General features: G+C 46.1%; 1 protein-coding gene across 1 annotated transcript in view; it reads left to right on the forward strand.

The window, feature by feature from the left end:
- The window catches only part of TMEM104 (transmembrane protein 104), a 97874-nt gene that overhangs the window by 51522 nt on the left and 26883 nt on the right, over nt 1-19469 (forward strand). The window contains exon 9 of the mRNA XM_019517829.1: nt 9803-9896. Coding sequence (XP_019373374.1) covers nt 9803-9896 — 94 coding nt within the window. The remainder of the gene's footprint in view (nt 1-9802; nt 9897-19469) is intronic.

The raw sequence follows: 19469 nt of genomic DNA on the forward strand, positions 1-19469 counted from the left end.
AAAAAAAAAAAAAAAAAAAAAAAAAAACCAGAGGTGTCTTGGGTTTGTCCTGTAGGGAACTGTGGTCTGCGTAATGCATTTCAGCAGACAGTGTCTGAAGCAATCCAGTGGATTTACTGCACCAGTTCGCTAATTGTGTGCTGCCTGTCAGGGCCAGAGGAAAGCCCAGAGGAAGCTCTCCAAGTAGCCCAGAGCACAGCAGCTTTCCCTCTCTGTCTCACAAAGCCAGTGCATAGGGAGCCCTCGGTGCGCTTCCAGGTATCTGCTCTATATGGCACACCAAACAGCCAGTGGGGTAATATTGCCTGGAGGGCTTCATTTCAGGGGCTGGTGTATGTTAGGCCATGCTGAGAATTTAACAAGAGGAGGCATGTCGGGAGCAAACACTACCACTTCAGTGCCAGCAAAATGGTGTGCATTGTAACAGACTTGGAGAGTCCTAAGCCTAGCAGATCCTAGCCCCAAATAGTTAATGGAGAAGCCTGCCTGTAGGGGCTTACATGGGTATTTGTCATGCTGCCTCTCTGTGCTGTCTAACCTGAAGGGCTTCTGCATTAAATATACCTGTAGCTCAATCATGCTATACACTGCTATGGGAGTATATCAGTATGCATAAATATTAGGCAGTGTGTGCAATAATGGATATCCTCTCGCACGTTGTTGGATAAAGCTCATTAATCTGTTTATACAACAGCTAACTAATGTAGCAAAGCCCCCTCAAGGTTACTTGGTGTCAGGGAAGTTTGCTGTTCTACTTGGTATCCGTTTTGAGGCCAGAGGACTCTGGAGGGTACGGCCGGGCCTGGCTCTGGCACGTTTGCTCTGCAAGCCTCCCATGTACCACAACCCTCACGTTCCACTTTCCAGCTCCGTTTTCCTACCGCTATCTGCCTTTCTCCTCCTATCCTGCTGCATTCGGATAAAAATGAGATGCAGAGTGGGGAAGGTCAGAGGGGGTCAAGGAGGCGCTAAAGTGATTACAAGGAACTGCAAATGACTGTGCCATAAATACCCTGACGATGAAGGATGGGACAACAGTCACCTCGGGAGTTTGCTGGCCTCCATCTTTTTCTTGCTCATGAAAAATCACTGTGGAAGCATATTTACACCTGAGATTGCAGGCTTGCTGTTGGCTGCGATCCAGGGGCCCTGAGTGCCAGAGACAGCCGTGATTGCCTAGAATGGCTTTTTGAAAACATTTTGACATGTTTGGATTACTCGGTTTGGGAGGACAGGGACCCAAGTCATCAGGATTGTAAGTGGATCTCGTACTTATTGGAATCTGCCAGCCCTGGAAACTGCTGGCCCTTTCCTCATCCCCGGCGAAGATCCAACCCAGGCAGAACCAGAGAAGCTCCATCACGGTGTTGGCAGACTTCAGTCCTCCCCCTTTGAGAGCTCCATCTGGAGCACTTCAATTGCCTTTCAGTGCTCAGGCCCTCATGATGGTCAACGTATGTGATTTGGTGGCTTTTGTAAAGTGGCCCCTTTCCCACTTGGAAACAGAACTGCACATTTATTTCACTTTCGGTCATTAAACCAAATACCACTGTTGACTGGGACTGGGCTTGAACCTCTGATGCTGGTCCAAGGCTCTGGATCCCATCGCTGGCCTGCTGAACTAAGTTATTTGAGAGAATTACAGAGGGTCTGACTTCAAGAGAATTGCTGCGATACTGCTGTAAACTTTCTAAGGGAAGCTCTAGCTTTCATCCAGGCTTAATCTTGCTTTAGCTAGCTGCTTGAGCCAGGGAGACCAAAGCTGGTAGCACCTGTCTCGGAGTCAGATATCTTCATCACTTTACTCTCTGGCTTCCTAGAATTAAGCAAAGAGGTCCCTTGGCTGTCACAAAATGGGCTGCAGCTATGTTTCTGGAGCAGATGCGTCAAACCGAGTCTTGGTTAGCAGGAGAGCCATGTTCTCTTGGCCTCTGCTTTACCTATCAAAAACAGGGGGCTATTTCCTAAGTTGGTGTGCAACCATCTAACTCCATTTCCAGCTATGCAGGCTTTCCCCAGCTGATGTCCTGGATGTAGAAGAGCATCCGATTTCAGATCCAGTATATCTAAGGAGAATGGCAGGGATGAGGATGGTTTTTTTTGTACAGGCAGTATGTTCCCTGTGAGTTACGAGTGTAGAAAAAGCCCAATGGTGTATGCGGAGAGCTGCACGGCAATTACCAGCGCTGCTTTGGCAGCAGATGTCTGTCTTACTCTGGGGGGAGAAACAAGGCCAGTTGTACGTTATCCATAAATATTATTCATGCAATGTCTAATGGTGGCAGACTTGTCCCATGGCAACTTCATTACTCCACAGGGGAAAGCAGAGGTTAAAATCCCTCTCGTCTCTCAGCTGCTTTCAGCAGTATCATTTCTGTTGCTGGGTTATCTTTACAACCAACTTAAATAAGAAATTCAATAATTACTTGTCTGCTGGTAACTTACTGCATATCGGTGCTCCCATAGTCCTCACTCCAGCCGATGGAGGCTGTATATCTTCAGCTTTTCATCATTTTAAGCTTTTGTAAAAAGGTTCTGGAGAGAACCCTATGTGAACAATCAGTCTCCTTTTTTCATATACTTCTGTTTTACCGTAAACTGTGAAGGATGAAGCTTTGCCGATGAAAGCTTGGAATGCTGCCCTCAGTGAAATGCCATCTGGCACTTTAGCTTGAGATATGAGCTCATGCAGGAGGGAGGAGTGTCCTCTGTCACATAGTGGGGGGTGGTCGAGGAGAGATGGCAGAGGGGGTCCAGAGAAGGGCTGTAGAGTGGGCACTGTGCTGCAAGTGGGCACAACCTTTTCCTTGACCTGCTTAACAGATGGGTCCTTCAGCTGTGAAGCCTGTGGTGCGAGTACCTCGGGTTACTATTTTGTGGTCATCAGTGGTGGAAGCCACAGTTTGGATGGCAACAGGATGGTTACAGAAGTTGTGTAGCTGCTTGGGTGTGCTTATGTTGCTGGTGGTGACATTTTAGGTTGTTCAAAAACTTCTGCTTAGCCTCGATAACAGGGAGCAGAAATGCCATGTGGTTGGGGGAGGGCCTCAAATGTAATTAAATTCTTAAAGGCATTGACAGTACTTGCATGTATGGTTTAAACCAGAGCTGTTCAACTTATAAGTGACCAGGGCCACATGCCAGTGGGCCATACAAGGGTGAACCATGGACCGCCCCCAAGCTACATGCAGTGTGGATGCCCCCTGGTCCCCCTTCCTGCTGCACCATGCAGCCCCAGGCTCACCCTCAGCTATGCCACACTATTGCCATGGCACCAGAGATGGGGACAAGCAGTGACAGCTGGGTGGGGAGGGAGCTCAGAGGCTAACTGCTGTTGCACCTGGAGCAATGGCAGGAGCAGCAACCTCCCAGGAGCCTAGGAGCTGCAGCTTAACCCCACGTGGACTGCAATTTGGGCAACTCTCACTTAAACCATACTGGCAGGTCCTTTCTTCCTGTACTCCCCCTAGATCCTAATCCAGAGCTTCCAGTATCTCTAATAAGCTTTGGATGAGGACCCAAGACAGAAATCCTGCATTTCTGATGCTTGCCAGTAATAATGAATCTCAAGTTCACTTTCCTTTGCTGTTCTCTGCACATCATCTACTTGAGGCACCTGGTGCAGCAGGGGTCTTTATTGCACAGCCCTGACCTGCTGGAGCATGGGATCCTCTCTGACCTTTGTGAAGGGTCAGTGTCTCAGAAGAAGGCCAGATATCAGAGCTCATCAGGTGGGGGGTTTCTGGGGCAGCCGACGATTGCAGGCTTTTCACAACTCCATTTGTCCCCAAGGCTCCCAGCAGTCATCGAAGCTGCAAGAGGAGCTTTGTGCTTAGGGACATCTTGCCCAGGCAGCCGGTGTCAGAGTTGCCACTTGTCTGACAGCAGCTCCCGTGTCTGCTTTTCCTGCTCTGTTCAAGGAGACTGCTCAATCCTTTGTTTAGAAGCAGAAGTGAAGACAAAGTTTCCTCTGGGAGGCGTTAGCTTGGTTGGCCTTGTGTCTTTCTGTCAGCCTCTGCTATGCCATGGGAATGCTACGTACCCGTAGCCTTGTACTTGCTATAAAGCATCTGGCCCTCAGCCTTCCGCTGAGATGCTGCTTTACCAGAGAGGGTGATCCATTTCATTTAAAACCAAAAAACTGCAGATTTAACTTCAGATTTCTCCCCATTAGAGCAAGGTTATTTGTATGCTTCCTCTCCAGCGTGAAGCTAAATGTTCCTCAGCACTTGTGACGTTGCCAGGTACCAGTGTCTAGCTAGCGTGTGAGCTGTCACCACTTCTGCTCCGAAGCCTCGGAAGGAAGATTGGACTCGGGGTGAGTTTGGGCCTTTGATTGAAGGCTGGCATGTGGAGTGAGTTCTTGTGTTTATCTCACCATTTCCCCTCCGTACACTTGCACAGAGTCCCTTTCCACATAACTGAGTGTTTCTCCGGGCTGTGAAAAAACAAGCTAGACTAGTTACGCTAATTCACCTCTCTGCCAGAGCCAAGTATTGGTGCTTTTCCTGGAGGATGATGCACGGATCTTGGAGGTAAACACATTGCAGTAACAGTTGTTGAAAGACACCTGTTTTTTATCAGTCATCTTGTGCCCGTGTGCCACAGGTATTCAGCATTATAGTAAATGTATCTAATTATATGAAATGCAAAAGTCTAGAACTCTTGGTTCAGAAATGATACCTTTTATTAGACCAACTAGGAAATCGCAAAAAAAAATCTTTTTCTGCAAGCTTTTGGGCTCAAAGGCCCTCCATAAGGCTCTGGGAAAATTAAAGGTGGTAAAAAGTCCCCATAGGTAGGAAATACACTTCATTTATTGCATTATAATTATATGAAGTAGCCAAGCCTGCTAGTCATGGCTCCTGTGGCTTTATAAAAAGATGTAAGGGAAGAGGTAAAACACGTGCTCTAAGATATAGTCTGTTTATTTGTCATACCGGAGATTTGAGGAATGATAGACCTCTCCAAGTACAATAAAGGGCTTTGGTGGTGATAACCTCTCCTTCTGGCCTACCCATCTTTCAAACAGCCCCAGAGAGAGGCTGACCAAGAATGCAGTCAGATATCCATTCAATTCCTGGAAATATTCTCCTGGGATGTCTCTCAAGAGACTGATTAACTCAAGTGAGTGTTAACTGAGCCCACATTCAGGTTGGACAGTCAAATTCACATTTTTCCTTACTTTCTCACGGTGTTCGTTTGTATGTGTTAAGAGGCCCACTTTCTCAGTGGCTTATCTAACCCTTGTTTAATGTGAAAATCTCAAAAGAAATAGATCTTCTTTTTAAAATCACTGTTTCTAGTAAAAATTGCAAATCCCAGCTTGGTTCCTGCAGTAAGAAGTCTCTCTGTTGGCCAGCTTGCCGTTCACTTTGATAAATTAAGAGCTGCCAAATGGAAAGGCCAGACAGCCACTGATTGCTGAAATCCTCCTTTGTGGAAACGCCCTCTCACCCCACTCCCAACCTCAGTGGCACTGCATCAGAAAAATAGTGCAACTTTTGCCGAAACAAAAAATCTCCCAGCGCTTTAAGGCCTGCCCAGGTGTCAGGTTAGCTGGACTTCTGGGTACTGCTCTCACCAGCATAATTCACAGTGACAAACTCTTGTCCTCTCCTCCATGCTGGGAAGCTTCTAATTTTTTGTGACTGGAAACATAATCTCCAGGAAAAGCCACAAAAACATTGCTATCTAATTCAGTTATGTACTTGGTCATCATGCTGGTTTGAACAGAGGAGGGTGAAAGAAGAGATGTCATTTGTTGTGCATGGTTTCCAGCTGTCCACTGAAACTAGCCTGGATAACTTTTTTTTTTGAGGTGCTTGCATAATGCAAAGGGTGAGATGAAATACTGTGGAATATTCCTTTTAGGTAACAGAGCCAACAGTGGACAAGGAAATAGAAAAGCTTTCCCTCTCCCATCCCAATAGCTATTATCCGGATACAGGACTTCTTTGCCAAAAGGTTCATGTCTCTTTTATTTACCTTGTTCAGCTTGAAAGGAATCATCCATTTGTTGTCTGTACTTGTATACCACAAAGGTAAAATAATCTGCTTCAATTAAATATTTGCCTTTTTGCTCTGCTTTGGGTTAATTTGCTAAGCCTTGGTAGCAAGGTGATCAATGCCTTGGATGTTTCTAGGACACCTGAGGAGGCGAACTGGAAGTAGCGAGAGCACTCTTTGGGTGTGTAACAGCTCAGCCTATTAAAATGCCGTGGGGCGAACTCATGCAGTTTTTCCGATCCAGATTTAAAGAGGTTTGACTCTTGCCTCCAATGGGTTGCAAAACATCTCACTCTGGGGAGAGGAACTGAGCCTGGAAAATATTGTTAGCAGATGGAGAAGATGTTCGTTGTGGCCTGGGTGCCTATCAAGACTAGCCTTCCTCTCAAGAAGAGATGACTGCAGTTACGAAGCTAATTAACTTTCTGGGTAGGAGAAGCCTACATGAATTTGAACTGCGGGTGTGAACCTTTCTCTAAAACGGCTTATGAAGATGCACAGCGACCTTGAAACGAAAATGTGCCTGGCTAAAAAGACCAATTTCTTCCATCCTTGAGGTTGAATGTTAATGCTTACCTGTGTAAGAACCTAAATATGTAGCATAATGTTTTATTAAGTCCCACTGTGTTTTAAGTACCTTGGCTTCTGCGTTGGAGCCCTTTCCAGGTGTTGGTAAACTCTTTTCATTAGAAAGACATGCCTGGCTCTGAAGAGCAGTGGTGGGTGTGCATCCATGTGTTTCCCCAGTTCAGAGGCAGTTAAGAAGGGACCACGTCACTGGATTGTACCAACCACTTGGTTCTCCTTTACTAACCGGGGAATTTTTTCCCTCTTTTTTCTTAGCCTATCAAATATTTCATGGGCTTGGAGCAGATTTTTCACAGAGAGTTAATTTTGTTGTTTAATGCGTCCACCGCATTCAGCCTCCTGCATCCAAAGACCTTTCAGCATTTATTGCCATTCTTCCTCTCTAAACAGGGTCTGCGCACAAAATCCCTTCGGAACAGCACAACCTGGCTCATCTCAATTCAGGGCCACGCATTTATTCTCACCAAGCCCTGGCTGCTTGTCTTCATTCATTGATGGGATTCGGGTGGGGAAGGTAACATGTATTTATATTGCACTTGAATTCATCTCACACTTTGTTCCTTCAGACCAGTTCCGGGATCTTATTATGAACAAAAGATATTGCTTGTTATAAAGGAGAAGAAAAAATCCATATGTTCGGGCATGATGATTTGTATCCATCTCCGTCCTAATGAGTTGAGTAGTGGAGGCTGTGAAGGAGAGGGAGTGTTTGAAGATGTACTGTGAGGATGATCAATGGACTTGGTAGCCCAAGGTGGCTTGAGAGCAGGAGAATATATAATCATGCAGATGTTACTGTGGAAGATCCAGAAAGAACATGGTGACATTTCCCAAACACCTGCCGTAGATCCAGGTCCCTGCTTTCTCTGCCGACAAGCGTGTCTGGAGTTGGCAAACCAGCCAGGTCCTACAGTCTTCTGAGACTGTGCAGGTGAAGCTTTGGTGTGTAAGAGAAACCCAGACTTCTGCAGTGCTACCCTTGTGCCTGGGGATGCCGTGTCCGTCCTTCCGCTGGATTAAAGATCTGTTTTGCCATTTGGTTCCGGTGTGTTCTAATTTGCACAGGACACCTGTTCCTTAATTAGCACCATCCCTCGCCTGTCTCTTTGTTTCAGCTCGTTCTGATGCATGAGCTAATAACCTCTCTTGAAGGGAGGTTGTTTAGCAGCCTGTGTTTTAAGGAGAGGCTAGCAGAGTATGGAGCTGTAATTTCCAGTTGCAGGAGATTTGGCTTCTGCTTACTAAGTATACCAGAGGTCTCTCACCTGCTTTCCTGTATGTGTCCGTTGCATCTCTCTGGTGATTATTCTCACCTGTCTAACCCTTAAGGGTCGCTTTCTGCTTTGGGGCTGAATGGCAGCCTGTGGAAAGAAGGTTGTGGGAGGAAAAAGGTTTTTATAACCCAAGCTAAAGGGAAAAGTGGAATAAAGTCTCGTTGTAACAATGTTTTTATTCTGTTGTGCTGGAACTGAAGGGTCCTCTCTCTTTTCTTTTTGTCTAAAACTTTGTCAATTATATTTAATATCCTTTGTGCTACTTGAATGCATCTCAACCAAAGGATCTCGGAGCCTTTTGCAGATCAGAGTGTGCATCACACTTCTGTTCTGGTCTTGTTTTGCAAAATGGGAAGCTACAGCGCTGAGGGTGATTGCAGTGGGGCACATGGGAAATTTGACAGAGCTTGGCATGGAACCCATGATTCCAGACTTCTTGCCCTGTTCCTCCACTTACTCTGCTCATCTGAGAAGATTTGCACTGGGAAATGGTTTTGATCACTGCCTCTCTCTCTTGAGAAGCATTTTGAAAAGCCAAACAATTTTCTCAGGTTACATTTGTCTCTAATAGCCGGAATTCTTTAAGCTCCATTACTGCCTTATCAGGGGACCCTGAAGTCATGAAACATCTTTATGACTCTGTTTCCCTAGCCATAAAATGGGGATGCTGCCTTCCATTTGAAAAAGGCTTTGAGATGTGGAGCAATACAAGTGCAAACCGAAATTTGTCATTAGTAATCGTGCCAGGTTGCCATGCCAATAGGTCAAGTGCATGCTGTTGCCTTCTGAGTGTTTTCCTAGATCCTACTATTTGCACCTGTTAATGAATCAGTCCTTAATTATGGCAATTGACAGTCAGTCCCTGCAAGAGCTACTTCCAGAGGTCCCCTTCACTATCGGTCCCTTTTCGCTCCCCGCTTTCCAAAAGACTGCCCCCCGCCCCCGTTAGCATCATGTATTCCACTCTCTGGTCTCGCACAGCTTGATTACGAGCTCTGTGGCATTGAAGTGGGGTAAGAGGGCACAGCTCCTTCACATGCTGTGTCCCTATTGATAGCGTCTTGCGCAGGGAAGGAGTGGTAAGAGGAAGTCTTTTATGCCTAAGAAACTGTTTTTCTTTATTTCTCCTACTGCCATGTGATGGGCAGCTCTAAGATTCAGCAGATTCTGGTAATGCACCATTCCCAAGTTTAATCTTTAGAGCCCCATCTGATCTTTATCTAGCTGTCATTAAGACTTGTGCCAAATAAGGGCAAATTGAAAGTAGATCCGTTGTTGACGGGAACTTGGATTTCGGTATGGCATAGAGCTTTCCTCTGATAGCAAACTCTAGGTGAGGCAAATCCTTGTTTTTTGAAAGGGTTTTCAGCTCCGTGGAGCAGTTGGGGTGGGGGTGGGGGGTTGTGCTGTAACTCTGTGCTACAAATATGTAAAAAGGAAACCGTTGGGCACCGATATACATGGAGCTGGCAAACTGGTCTGTAGGTCCTGTGGCTGTCTGGCCTGGAACCCTTTGAGCCAAGTCCATCACTCTTAATGCAACCAGACTGGTTTCCGCAACAGCTGTCCAAACCTAAATTGAGCCTGTACCTGAACAAAAAGACCATGGTTTAATATTTAATGTTCCACAACGTTATACCCAGAGCTTGAAGTGAAATGTGTAGGTTACAGCAGGGTATAGGGAGAGCAAATGTCTGGGACCTCGGAGATCTTCTGCCTGAGGCATGAAGTCTGACACCCAGGCAAGTTGCTTGACCCCCTTATGTCTCAGCCAGCCCTACTGTAAGACTAAATGAAGAAAAGCTCAGTGACAAACAGATATGCCTGAGCTGAGCTCTCAAGGGGAACACTACTTGACTGGGTTCTGGTTTTACTAGCAGAGTTCTTATTTTTAGTCTAATTATAATAGTTTTTTACCTTCTGTCTTGCAGGCAGCATTTACTCTCCTGCTGGGTCCTTTCACCTTCTTTAATGTGCAGAAGACCAAGTATCTTCAAATCATGACGTCCTTGATGAGGTGGATAGGTGAGTCCTGTGAGGTTCAGGTGTCTTAACAAGCCCCTACCCCTTTCACGGTGGACACTGAATCACGGCTGGAGCCTCTTGGAAATTTTCTGGCATAGTTTGCCAGGAAAGGGCTCTTTGCTGAAAGCAAAACTTTTGTGGGCATGAACAAGTATTGATGAAACGTTGATCAGGAAAGGGTTTTCAGCTCCAAGGTAGGATCTCTGGTCAACACTGAGGGAAAGGGAATAGAGAGAGAGCGATACCCCAGGACAGCCCCAAGTATGGTGGTTAGGGCAGTCCTCTGAGTTGCAGGAGATGGCAGAACTGGGATTTGAACATGGGTTTGCCACCTCAAGGACAAGAGCTCTACCCATCAGGGGCCCTGCTATCCTGGAATCTCTCTTTGTTCTTACATGAACATTTGTTCTCACAAGAACAGGAAGGTTTTCTAAGTTGCACAAGACTTTGTGGAATGGAAACACTTGTTTTCAAGCCAGCTCTTCTCATAGGAATTGTATGTGTTGGAGTATCTGTTTGATGGCTTGGCCATCCAGCTCCCTCAAAATACTGAATGAACTATAAATCTGTAGCCTGTGTACTTTTTTTTTTTTAACCCTGTTTTTATGATCTGGATAGTGATTTCAAATACCCGTTTCAAAATATTTTCTCACTGCTCTATGGTATGCAGAGTCTGAAACTTCTACACTGACACAACTGTCTTTGCCTTCTTCCCCCGGCCCTGTTTTTCAAGATATCGTGCTAAGAATGAAAGTTGCCATAAAGGCTTTTTTTATTGATGGTGGTGAGGGAGCATTTATACAGTGTTACCTTGTGACCAGAAAATAAAGCATATGGATTGACTATCCCATTCACGAACAGAGTGTCATCTCTCTTGGATTTTCTAGTGGTAAAATGTCCAGGTGGGGATACCTTAAAGATATTTCTCACCAATTAAAGCTAATGGATTGTGGGGGGTGTGGTGGCTGCATCTTCATCATTCTTCCTGTCCTCTCAAAAGACAATAGAGCTTCTCTAGCATTAGGTTAACTTCTTTGGGATCCAGATCTTAGGAATAAGTTTGACAAATCCTTTCAGACAGAATGGAGTTGTGATTTATACTTGGGGAAAGGACAACTACTTGGCCACTTGTTGTATTGATACGCACATTTAATAGAGAATCTACTCTGAATCTTGTGGTTCAAAGACCAAATTCCAGGATTACCTGGGCCACGTGTGTGCATGCGTTTTTAAGGTGCAAGTCCACAACTTCTTTAGTCCATGTTTACACCAAAGTGTTCATCTCCATCCATCCCAGCCTGAAACCTAAACTGGCTAATAAATACTTGCCATTAGCCAATGGCAGGAAGGAAAACTGACTTTTTTCTTTTTTCAGTTCTTGATGTTTTTTCACTTGCTCAGGGCTTACACAGGGCTGACACCCTGTTCCTGTTACCCAAGTTCAGTCCCGTGACCCTGCTCTAAAACTGCCAGCAGTCCTCCAGAGAGTAGAGAAGATCCTGTGGCTGAGAATCTCTCCTGTGAGGTTAAGCAGCAGCTTTGGCTGGGGAAATGAGGTCCCTTCAGTGGATGTGAGTGTCTTTAAGCTTCAGTGTCTTGGAAGTTGAGCAGTTTGAGGTAATGAAGGCTGACCCGCTATGCTGTGAAAATCCTGAATGTCAGCTTGTCCGCTTTGTCTCAGCACATGAAAGGTTGGACTGGCGCATGCACTGCAGAGATAGGGGTGGTCTCATTTAGGGGGTATTAAAGGAAGCAAAAAAAAAAAAAAAGCAATCCCCTTCTCAGCTCACTGGCCCAGTTCTGATCACCTGGGCTCCTCTCTCTGCAGATGCATCAGTCAGACCTCATCCCGTCTCTGTGACAACCTGACACCTGTCTGGCCCACCATTGGTCTGTCCCTAGCCAGCTGCCTCCAAAATGAAGAGGATGCTCATTAAGCCTTAGCACCAAGGCAGAACCTTGCTTCTGTTTTTCTTCCCTGTCACAGGGAGGACAGGAGCAGCATTTGGAGAGGTGTAGGGGAAACTCATGCTTTAGCCTGATTGATTCCCACATCAGGCCGTTGGGGAACAGCTGCCCCAGATAATGATAGTTAATGGTCCCAGCAGGACCTCAGTGGCTACTTAGCTCAATGGATTCTGTATGGGTACAATGAATGATAGATTTATTAGGAGCGGAGACTTAAAGGCAAGGCAGATGTTACAGTAAATAAAGAGTAAATCTCCTGCTGCAGCCTTTGGGGCAAGGAAGATCCTGAGTTTAATTTGGCTTTGAGTCAATATGGTTTTTTTTCCCCTTCCCACCATGATTTTAGGGACAGGCCAGTGCCGTCAGCTAGGTTAGGGTTTGGATTTGCCTTGCACCTGAGGCAGGGGTCTGTAAATGTGTAACTGATTCTGTCACACAGCTTGCTGGCAGGATGAGCCCCCCCATGCTTAGTCTGGATTTTTTGTTATCTGATCTGGTTCTGCTTGAGTATGAAGGTCAGATGCAGCACCGTCCTCCTCTGGCAGCCAGGGCTGCCTTTCCACACTGGTTAGAGCAGAATAGTGCTTTAAGTTTTTCTTGAGCCTGTCCAGAACATCAGAGCCAAACTTTTCAAGTGTGCCAGGCTGGCTGATCCCAACTAGTTTGCCTGCAACAAAGGGAACACGTATAGTTTTCTTTGCCCAGAGGGTGTTGTGTATTCTGGATATCCCCTTCCTCATGGGGGGGGCTTATTTTTTCAGCTTTGATGGGCATGAATTGGCACTTGCGTGTTCTTTGCACTCTGATTTGGAAAGCAGAAGCTCTCTCGTCTGTCCTTGGAAATTAATATCAGTCCCTTTCCCCAACTCAATGAAAAGCCCCTGGATTCCCCAGCTGCAGTGGCTGACGTCAGCATGCACTGCCCCAGGTATATTGAAGTTTAAGATGACGGGGGCAGAGAGGATGGTTTTTGGCAGCAGAGCGAGTGAGCTGCTTGTGAAGGTCATTTCTGCTCCTGTTTGTAATGGTGTCAGACTTGCCTTTGAAAGTTGTTTTCCCTCTTTCTCCTCCTGATCTAAGTGATAATCAAATGTCACCGGCCTCTTTGTAGAACCTGATGCTCTTCAGAAGCGACATGCAGTTAACAAAGCCTACAGTAGTCATTTTTCTCTATGAGATGTAAAGACTTCATCTTTCAATGAAAAATAAGCTACCTCAAGAACACTGGAACCCGCGTCAGAAAGAAAAATGGGTCCAGCTAGGGGAATTCAGAGCAAGAGCCATGGCTGGGCCTTGGCTGCTGCTCTCCGGGCTGCCTCAACAGCATTATTTTTCACTTTTGGGTTTTGTGGAAGCTTTTGATGCACTGCGGAGGCAGGTGCTTTCTGGGGCATCTTAGGCCAGTGGAGCAGGGGGGAGATTGCTTGAAAGTACCAGATAACATCAGAGATCCTAAGCAGATGGGGTTTTGTTCACTGGGCTTGTGAGCACAAGGTGCTCATCTGGAAACAAAGGCTGGCATAAAGAGGTACTCTTTCTGTCAAAAGGGATAAGGACATGGTGGGCATAAGTACATTTCAGGTAGAATAGACCAGATTAATAAAGGCTCTGGGTACATAGAGACCTGAAGCTGCATAAGCACTCTTTCAGAGCCATGTTTTAAATACAGCTCCTACAACAAAACCCTGTTTAACATCCCTTTGTATGTCTTAATGATGTGAATATTTCTACCAGCACATCTAGGCTCCAAACAGGTTTGTGAGACACTGGACTAAAAAAGATTCACCTTTGCTCAGCTAGTGTTGCTACTGTTGCTGGTACCAGAGAGCCATGGATACTAAACTAACTCTGGGAGAAATTTGGAATATGCTGAGTTATCAGTACAGCCTAATAGACCAGTAGGGAGCTCGTAGGCTATGAGATGGCTGTCCGAAGCATGCCCTAGCAGAAGAAAGCCTGGTTATGGTACCAATACCATTGTAGTATAATAGGCATCTTCTGACAGTAAGAATCACTTCTATTCCATAATTAGTGAATAGTGTGTTTATGATCTGGGTCTTGAACTGGGCTAGATTTAATGCATTCTTCCCAGAGTTAAGTTGCAGAAAAACTTGCGTGCTGTCAAAAACAGACTCTCTTGTAACGTGCTTGGGCCAGAAGCTGCTTTAAACCTGGTTACTTTTATAGAATGTAACTGGGGCCCCAGCTTTACTAGCTGCACTGTGTAAAAGATGTTGTTAGTAGGGTACTGATGCGAGCTCTCAGCTGCTCGGGCAAGGGTTCTTTTCGGACAGTGCTGCTGCTGTGTCCTTTCTCCCTCCAGGAAAAGGCGAATGGTCTTAAAACTGTTAGAGTATCCAGGATGAGACTGTTCCCTAATTTGGTTAAAACACTGTTCGTTTGAGCTTTGAATGCAGCTGGGCTAGTCTGGTTCTTAGAAAAATACCACTTTTATTATCTCAATCAAGGAAATCACTCAAAGTGGATTGATAGAGCTACTCTCAGCTTTGCAGATGCAAAGAGATGCTCTGTTTGCGTGGCTTGTCACTCAGACTCGTCTGTGCTGATTAGGGATTTTGCAGCAGTGAGATCAGGCCTGTCTTCCAGACTCAGAAATATTGCTTCATCCATCAGACTTTGGTCAAGTCAGATACCTCTTCCTGTGTTTCTAAAGCTGACCCATTCACCTCCCTGAACTCGGGTGCAGTCGGTAGTGGGTATTCACAGCCGTGTTGCATGATCAGCCTTTCACTTCTGTTGCTCTTCACAGGCGCAGTCATTCCCTGTCCCCTCTCCATGGCAGCATCCACTGTGACCTTCTCAGTACTTGGCGTGGCTTTGTCAGGCTATCCCAGCACATAGTTCAAAATCTCCAGGGCCCATGAAGTAGGAAAAACCCTGTAGACAGGCAAGCAGTTGCAGGTATTGCTCAAGCAGGAACCCTGGAGCATTTAACTGCACAGCACTGCTCTTGATTTGTTTTCATAGATTCATAGATTTAGGGTCGGAAGGGACCTAGTAGATCTTCTAGCCCGACCCCCCGCCAGGGCGGGAGAACAACAAAAAACCCCAAAAAGAGAAGCGGGACTCAAATGAGTCCAGCCAGGTAAGCATCCAGCCTCTTCTTAAAGACTCTCTTAAAGACTGATTATTGTCTATCAATCTCATGGCAGGGATGTGGATTAGGAGAGATAACAAAAGGCCAACACTTGGTGGGCAGATACTCGGCAGCAAACTTCGGGTATAGTGTATTAAGAAGCTAAACTGATTAATTGCAGCCTGTTACAGCCTGAAACTCCCAGCTTTACGAGCTGGGCCCATTGGCTTTAAAGACTGTGGCAGCATGATTATTGCTGCTGTTATTGAATCATTTCTGGCAGCCATTCCCAGACAGCTTTCACTTGGGGCCACTTGCTACACGCTGCTACAGATGCTCCATTTGTAGTTATTAGAAAGTATTGTATTTTAATAAAGGTTTGTTTTACAGAGGAGTAAACTTCCCTTAGATTTGGCAGCCTCTGGCTTGCAGTTGCCTCTCTCCTGAGCTGCTTTGTGGTGCACTTGGATCAGAGAGTGGGCACATCGCTCCTAGTCAATGCACCCTTTAAACTGAGTCAATCCCAATCCTCATCCTTTTCCCAATTACGTGGATAGACTTGAACATGAACATTAACTAAGTCTCTTCCTCCCACCCCCTTTCTTTCTCTCAGCCACATCTTTATCCCATGCTAAGCTAGTGACAGTGCCTTAGGAGAGAAGACTTCAGACTGCTCAATGACTGTTAAGTAACTGGCCTTGGCTCACACTGGAGGTGGGTTTTAGCCCCACTTTTTTTTTCCTTCCATATGCAAATACTGGGGTGGAAAGAGCTCTCAAACATCCCGTAGCGAATCGTCAGCAGAGCCAAGGATAAATCCAGGAGTCCTGGCTCGGTCTCTGGGTGCAATCACTCGACGTTAACTCAGTGCTGATCTTTGCTTCCTTCTCAGATATCAGAGAGCTGTTGGCGGGGAGAGTGAAGGATTGCTCCCAGGGCTTGAATACGATCTGATAGAGTCCATCCATCTTTAATTTCTGTAGTTTATATTGTTTTCATATCTCCTGTGAAACTTCTCTGCTTGCAGAAAGGCACCATCTTCCAATAGCCTGGGTATCCCTAGTTTCAGGGAAAACTAATAAAACTGACCTGGATGTAATCTTCCTCTACCATCTCCAAGGACTAGACTCTTCTGAAGGAAGAACTCCTTACTGTGTAATGAAGTCCTGACTCTAAGACCACTGAAACTGTTACTAGGACTTGGTTATGGAAGTTGTCCTTTCCGGGAACTCCCCTAATCAAACCATCTTGGAAACTGGGACTATTCTTGGAGGAGGAAAACAAAGTTATGTCGTAAATGCAATCTGGTGGTCCCTGAGTATTTTAATTTTTTTTAATTTTTGCACTCTGTTGTAATTGCTCTTGTCTCCATTGTTTGTTGTGCATCTTCTCCATGTCTTACCACCCAGCCAGCAGGACCCTGAGCATCAGTCACTGGGGCAGGTGGAACTCGTTGAGCCAGACTTTGGTTCTTTCATGTCAACTTCATGCTTAGTGATCCAAAGCCTTGGACACTGAAGACTTTTCTCTGTTCACAGGGCCATGTATGACTAGAACAATAAAGAACAAACTTCCCTCATGGAACTTGTCTGCTGGTTCTCGCACTTTGAGGACCAAATGGATAGGTCATTCCAACCTCTTACCACCTTTGCTTTGACCACCAGGCATGTAACTGCAGTGGAAGATCCTGGAGTGGACTCTTGGCCATTTTAGGAATTAGTTTGAGATACAGCTCCTCGCAGCCAGTGAATAGAATTCAGCTATTGCAGTCACTTTTGGTCACCGCTATCCTGATCACGCTTACATTGGGAAAGCCAGATGTGATCTGCCTTCGTGAGCCCAAGTTATGAGACTTTCTTTGTTCTTTTTTTCATCTTTTCACTAGCTGTTGCAAATGAGGAAGAAAGAAAGTGAAGATTTACAGTAGTACTTGATGAAGGAGGTAGTGACAATATCTGAAGTTTTATATTTCCAATCCCCTGTGAAGAGATTAGTCTGCTATTGTCTATAGTTCTCTAGGCAGCTGCTGTTCTGGTGATTAAAAACTGAGCTTACTGTGACAGCTTAAGGAAGGACCCAGTAGACCTCTGCCCTATTGTAGTCACTTCCTTACATCTTCTGTTGGGAGGGAGGAGGAAGAAATTGAACTATAAATCAGGGCACTGTAGTCCGTTAGGTTGCTCTAAGGAAACTTGCCCTCCTTTCACCAAGTTGTCCTGCATTCTTTGGGCTCTCTTAGAGAAGAGGTGGCTGCGATTGGGAACCCGTGGGTGAATCATTCCTGAAGGAGAGAATACATTTATAAAGACTTAGTTGAAAGGCTGTGCTGTTCTGCTGTGCCTGCCTTTTAGAGACATCTGAAGAGCTCATTTTAGCGTTTGTTCGTGTGGGCTGCGGCAGGGGTGAAATGGTGCCAGCATGAGCAAAAGTACCTTGTTAACTTCTGATGCAAATTGAGCACGACACACAGCGCTGGACAGGACCGCTGAGCTCCTTCTAGAGGAGTTAGCGTTCCTGAAAATATCATCTTATCCAGTCAAGAGAAGGCAAAGTGATGGCTGTCTGGCTGCGGAGCCGGTTCTGAAAGCCCCATGGGGGGCTGAGAACACAGCAAGTCAGTGCCGCATCCCAGCGTGATGACAGCATCTGCAGCAGTGGTGCTCGGCAGATTTTGGGAGTGCAGGTTGACAGCAGAAGCATATGTGCGTGCTCTGCTAAGCCTGTAAGGGTGCTTAATGGAGCACCAGTCGGACACAGTGGCAAAACCCTGACCAATGGGCTGACACGTCATTGGATACTGCCCCAGGTAAAGCAAGGCAGGAGTGGTTTAGGTGGAGTCACTGGCAGCAGACCAGTCTGCATTACTTTGCTTCTGTATCTCTGAAGATCTCCAAGCATGGTGCAATCAGTAATTGAACCTTGCAATGACCTGGTGAGGTAGGGAAGAAATATCCCCATCTTGCAGTAGGGTAAAACCGAGGCATAGAGAGGAAGTGACTGGTCCAAGGTCAACTGCTGAGCTTGGAATAGGCACCAGGAGTTCTGAGTGCTGGTCTCTGGGCACAAGGATGCTTCTTTCAGAGGGGACTTGAGAGTTTGGAGAAAACATCATCAAGGACCCCCTCATGAAGGTGATCAGTTCTCCCTGCTCATTTTTCCCTTCTCTTGAAACATGTTCTCCCACAAGTGACACAGTGTGCAGCAAATGCACAGAAACCCAGCTGGTATGGACTCAGTGAAAAACAAAAAACCATTCCACAGAGTTAAAGGCAGGCATTGTAATGGGGAGGTTAATGTGGCTCCAGTTGACTTGTCTTGTCACAAGCATGGCTGTGGATGGGATTTTAGCAGCAGAGGAGTGATGCTGTTCATCAGGAAATTCCTCTTGCACAACCTTCAGCTGCTGAAAGACTCTTTAAACAAACTATTCCTTTGTTGGTGCCATCCGGCCCTGATTTGGCCCAGGGCCAGGGTGGTAATAGTATGTGGCAGAGGGCATTAGTAAGAGTTGACAGCCTGAGTGGATTGTCAAGGCATTGGCATGACAGGCAATATAAGCTAAACAAGGCTTCCCTTCCCCTGGCATAAGTCACAGTCCACATCTATACGATCTGGAGAAGCTGAGACTGTCATCTCCCCTTCACCGCTCTGCGAGCAACAGTCCCATGCCACCCACCCCAAGCTGCAGACTTCAAGGCAGCAGAACAACTGTCATACTCGAGCTGAAGTCCTGCTTCACCTGTCCACACTGAACGTATGAGCCCTCCTTGCTTCTCTTTCCCAGAAAGACTCCCCTGCTGCCCCCTGCTCTGACAGCTACGCTATGTTCTCCCAGAGATGGAGACGCTGTCTTCCCTTAATGGCTCCGATTCCTTCTTCCCAACAGACATAGATGCCTACTTGTACCTCTCGCATCTCCTCAGAAATAGGAACGTTTTGATCTGCGTTGTCCTTCCTTGGCTTATCATCACTCGGGATGAATATGATACACGACCGTCTCCAGCTACTCTGTGCTCCCACTTCGCTCACTATGGTTCCACCTCTCCATTTACTATCCTCTCGGACTGAAATGTGCCCTAAAGTTGGCAGCTTCTTCCTCTCCAGTTTCTGGCAGCTTGTGGCTCATACACTGGCAGGATGATGGCACGCAATTTTTGGTAACCCAGAATTAATGTAGGAGTTGGATCAATCATTGCTTATTTCAGTAGTCTCTAATTTCACAGACTTGCTGTACTGGAACAACTGGCAAGCAGTCTTAATACCTTACGATTACAGGCTCACTCTAGTGCCTTTTGTTCCCAAAGAAATGTGATAAACGGACACAAAACCCTGCTGAAAGGCTTTAACTTCTGCAGTGAAGGGAGGTAGCAAAGTGACTAGAGAACCAGTGTTATGGTAGGCAAAGCCAAAGTGTTGGCTCAGGACAGGACTTTGGTGTTCCAGAAATGCCATTGATTATTTAAGGTGCACCCAGAGGAGATGTGGGCACCATTTGAAACATTCCCCCC

The sequence above is a fragment of the Gavialis gangeticus genome, unplaced genomic scaffold (genome assembly GCF_001723915.1).
Source record: "Gavialis gangeticus isolate Ggan-Ray unplaced genomic scaffold, GavGan_comp1, whole genome shotgun sequence".
Lineage (NCBI taxonomy): Eukaryota > Metazoa > Chordata > Crocodylia > Gavialidae > Gavialis > Gavialis gangeticus.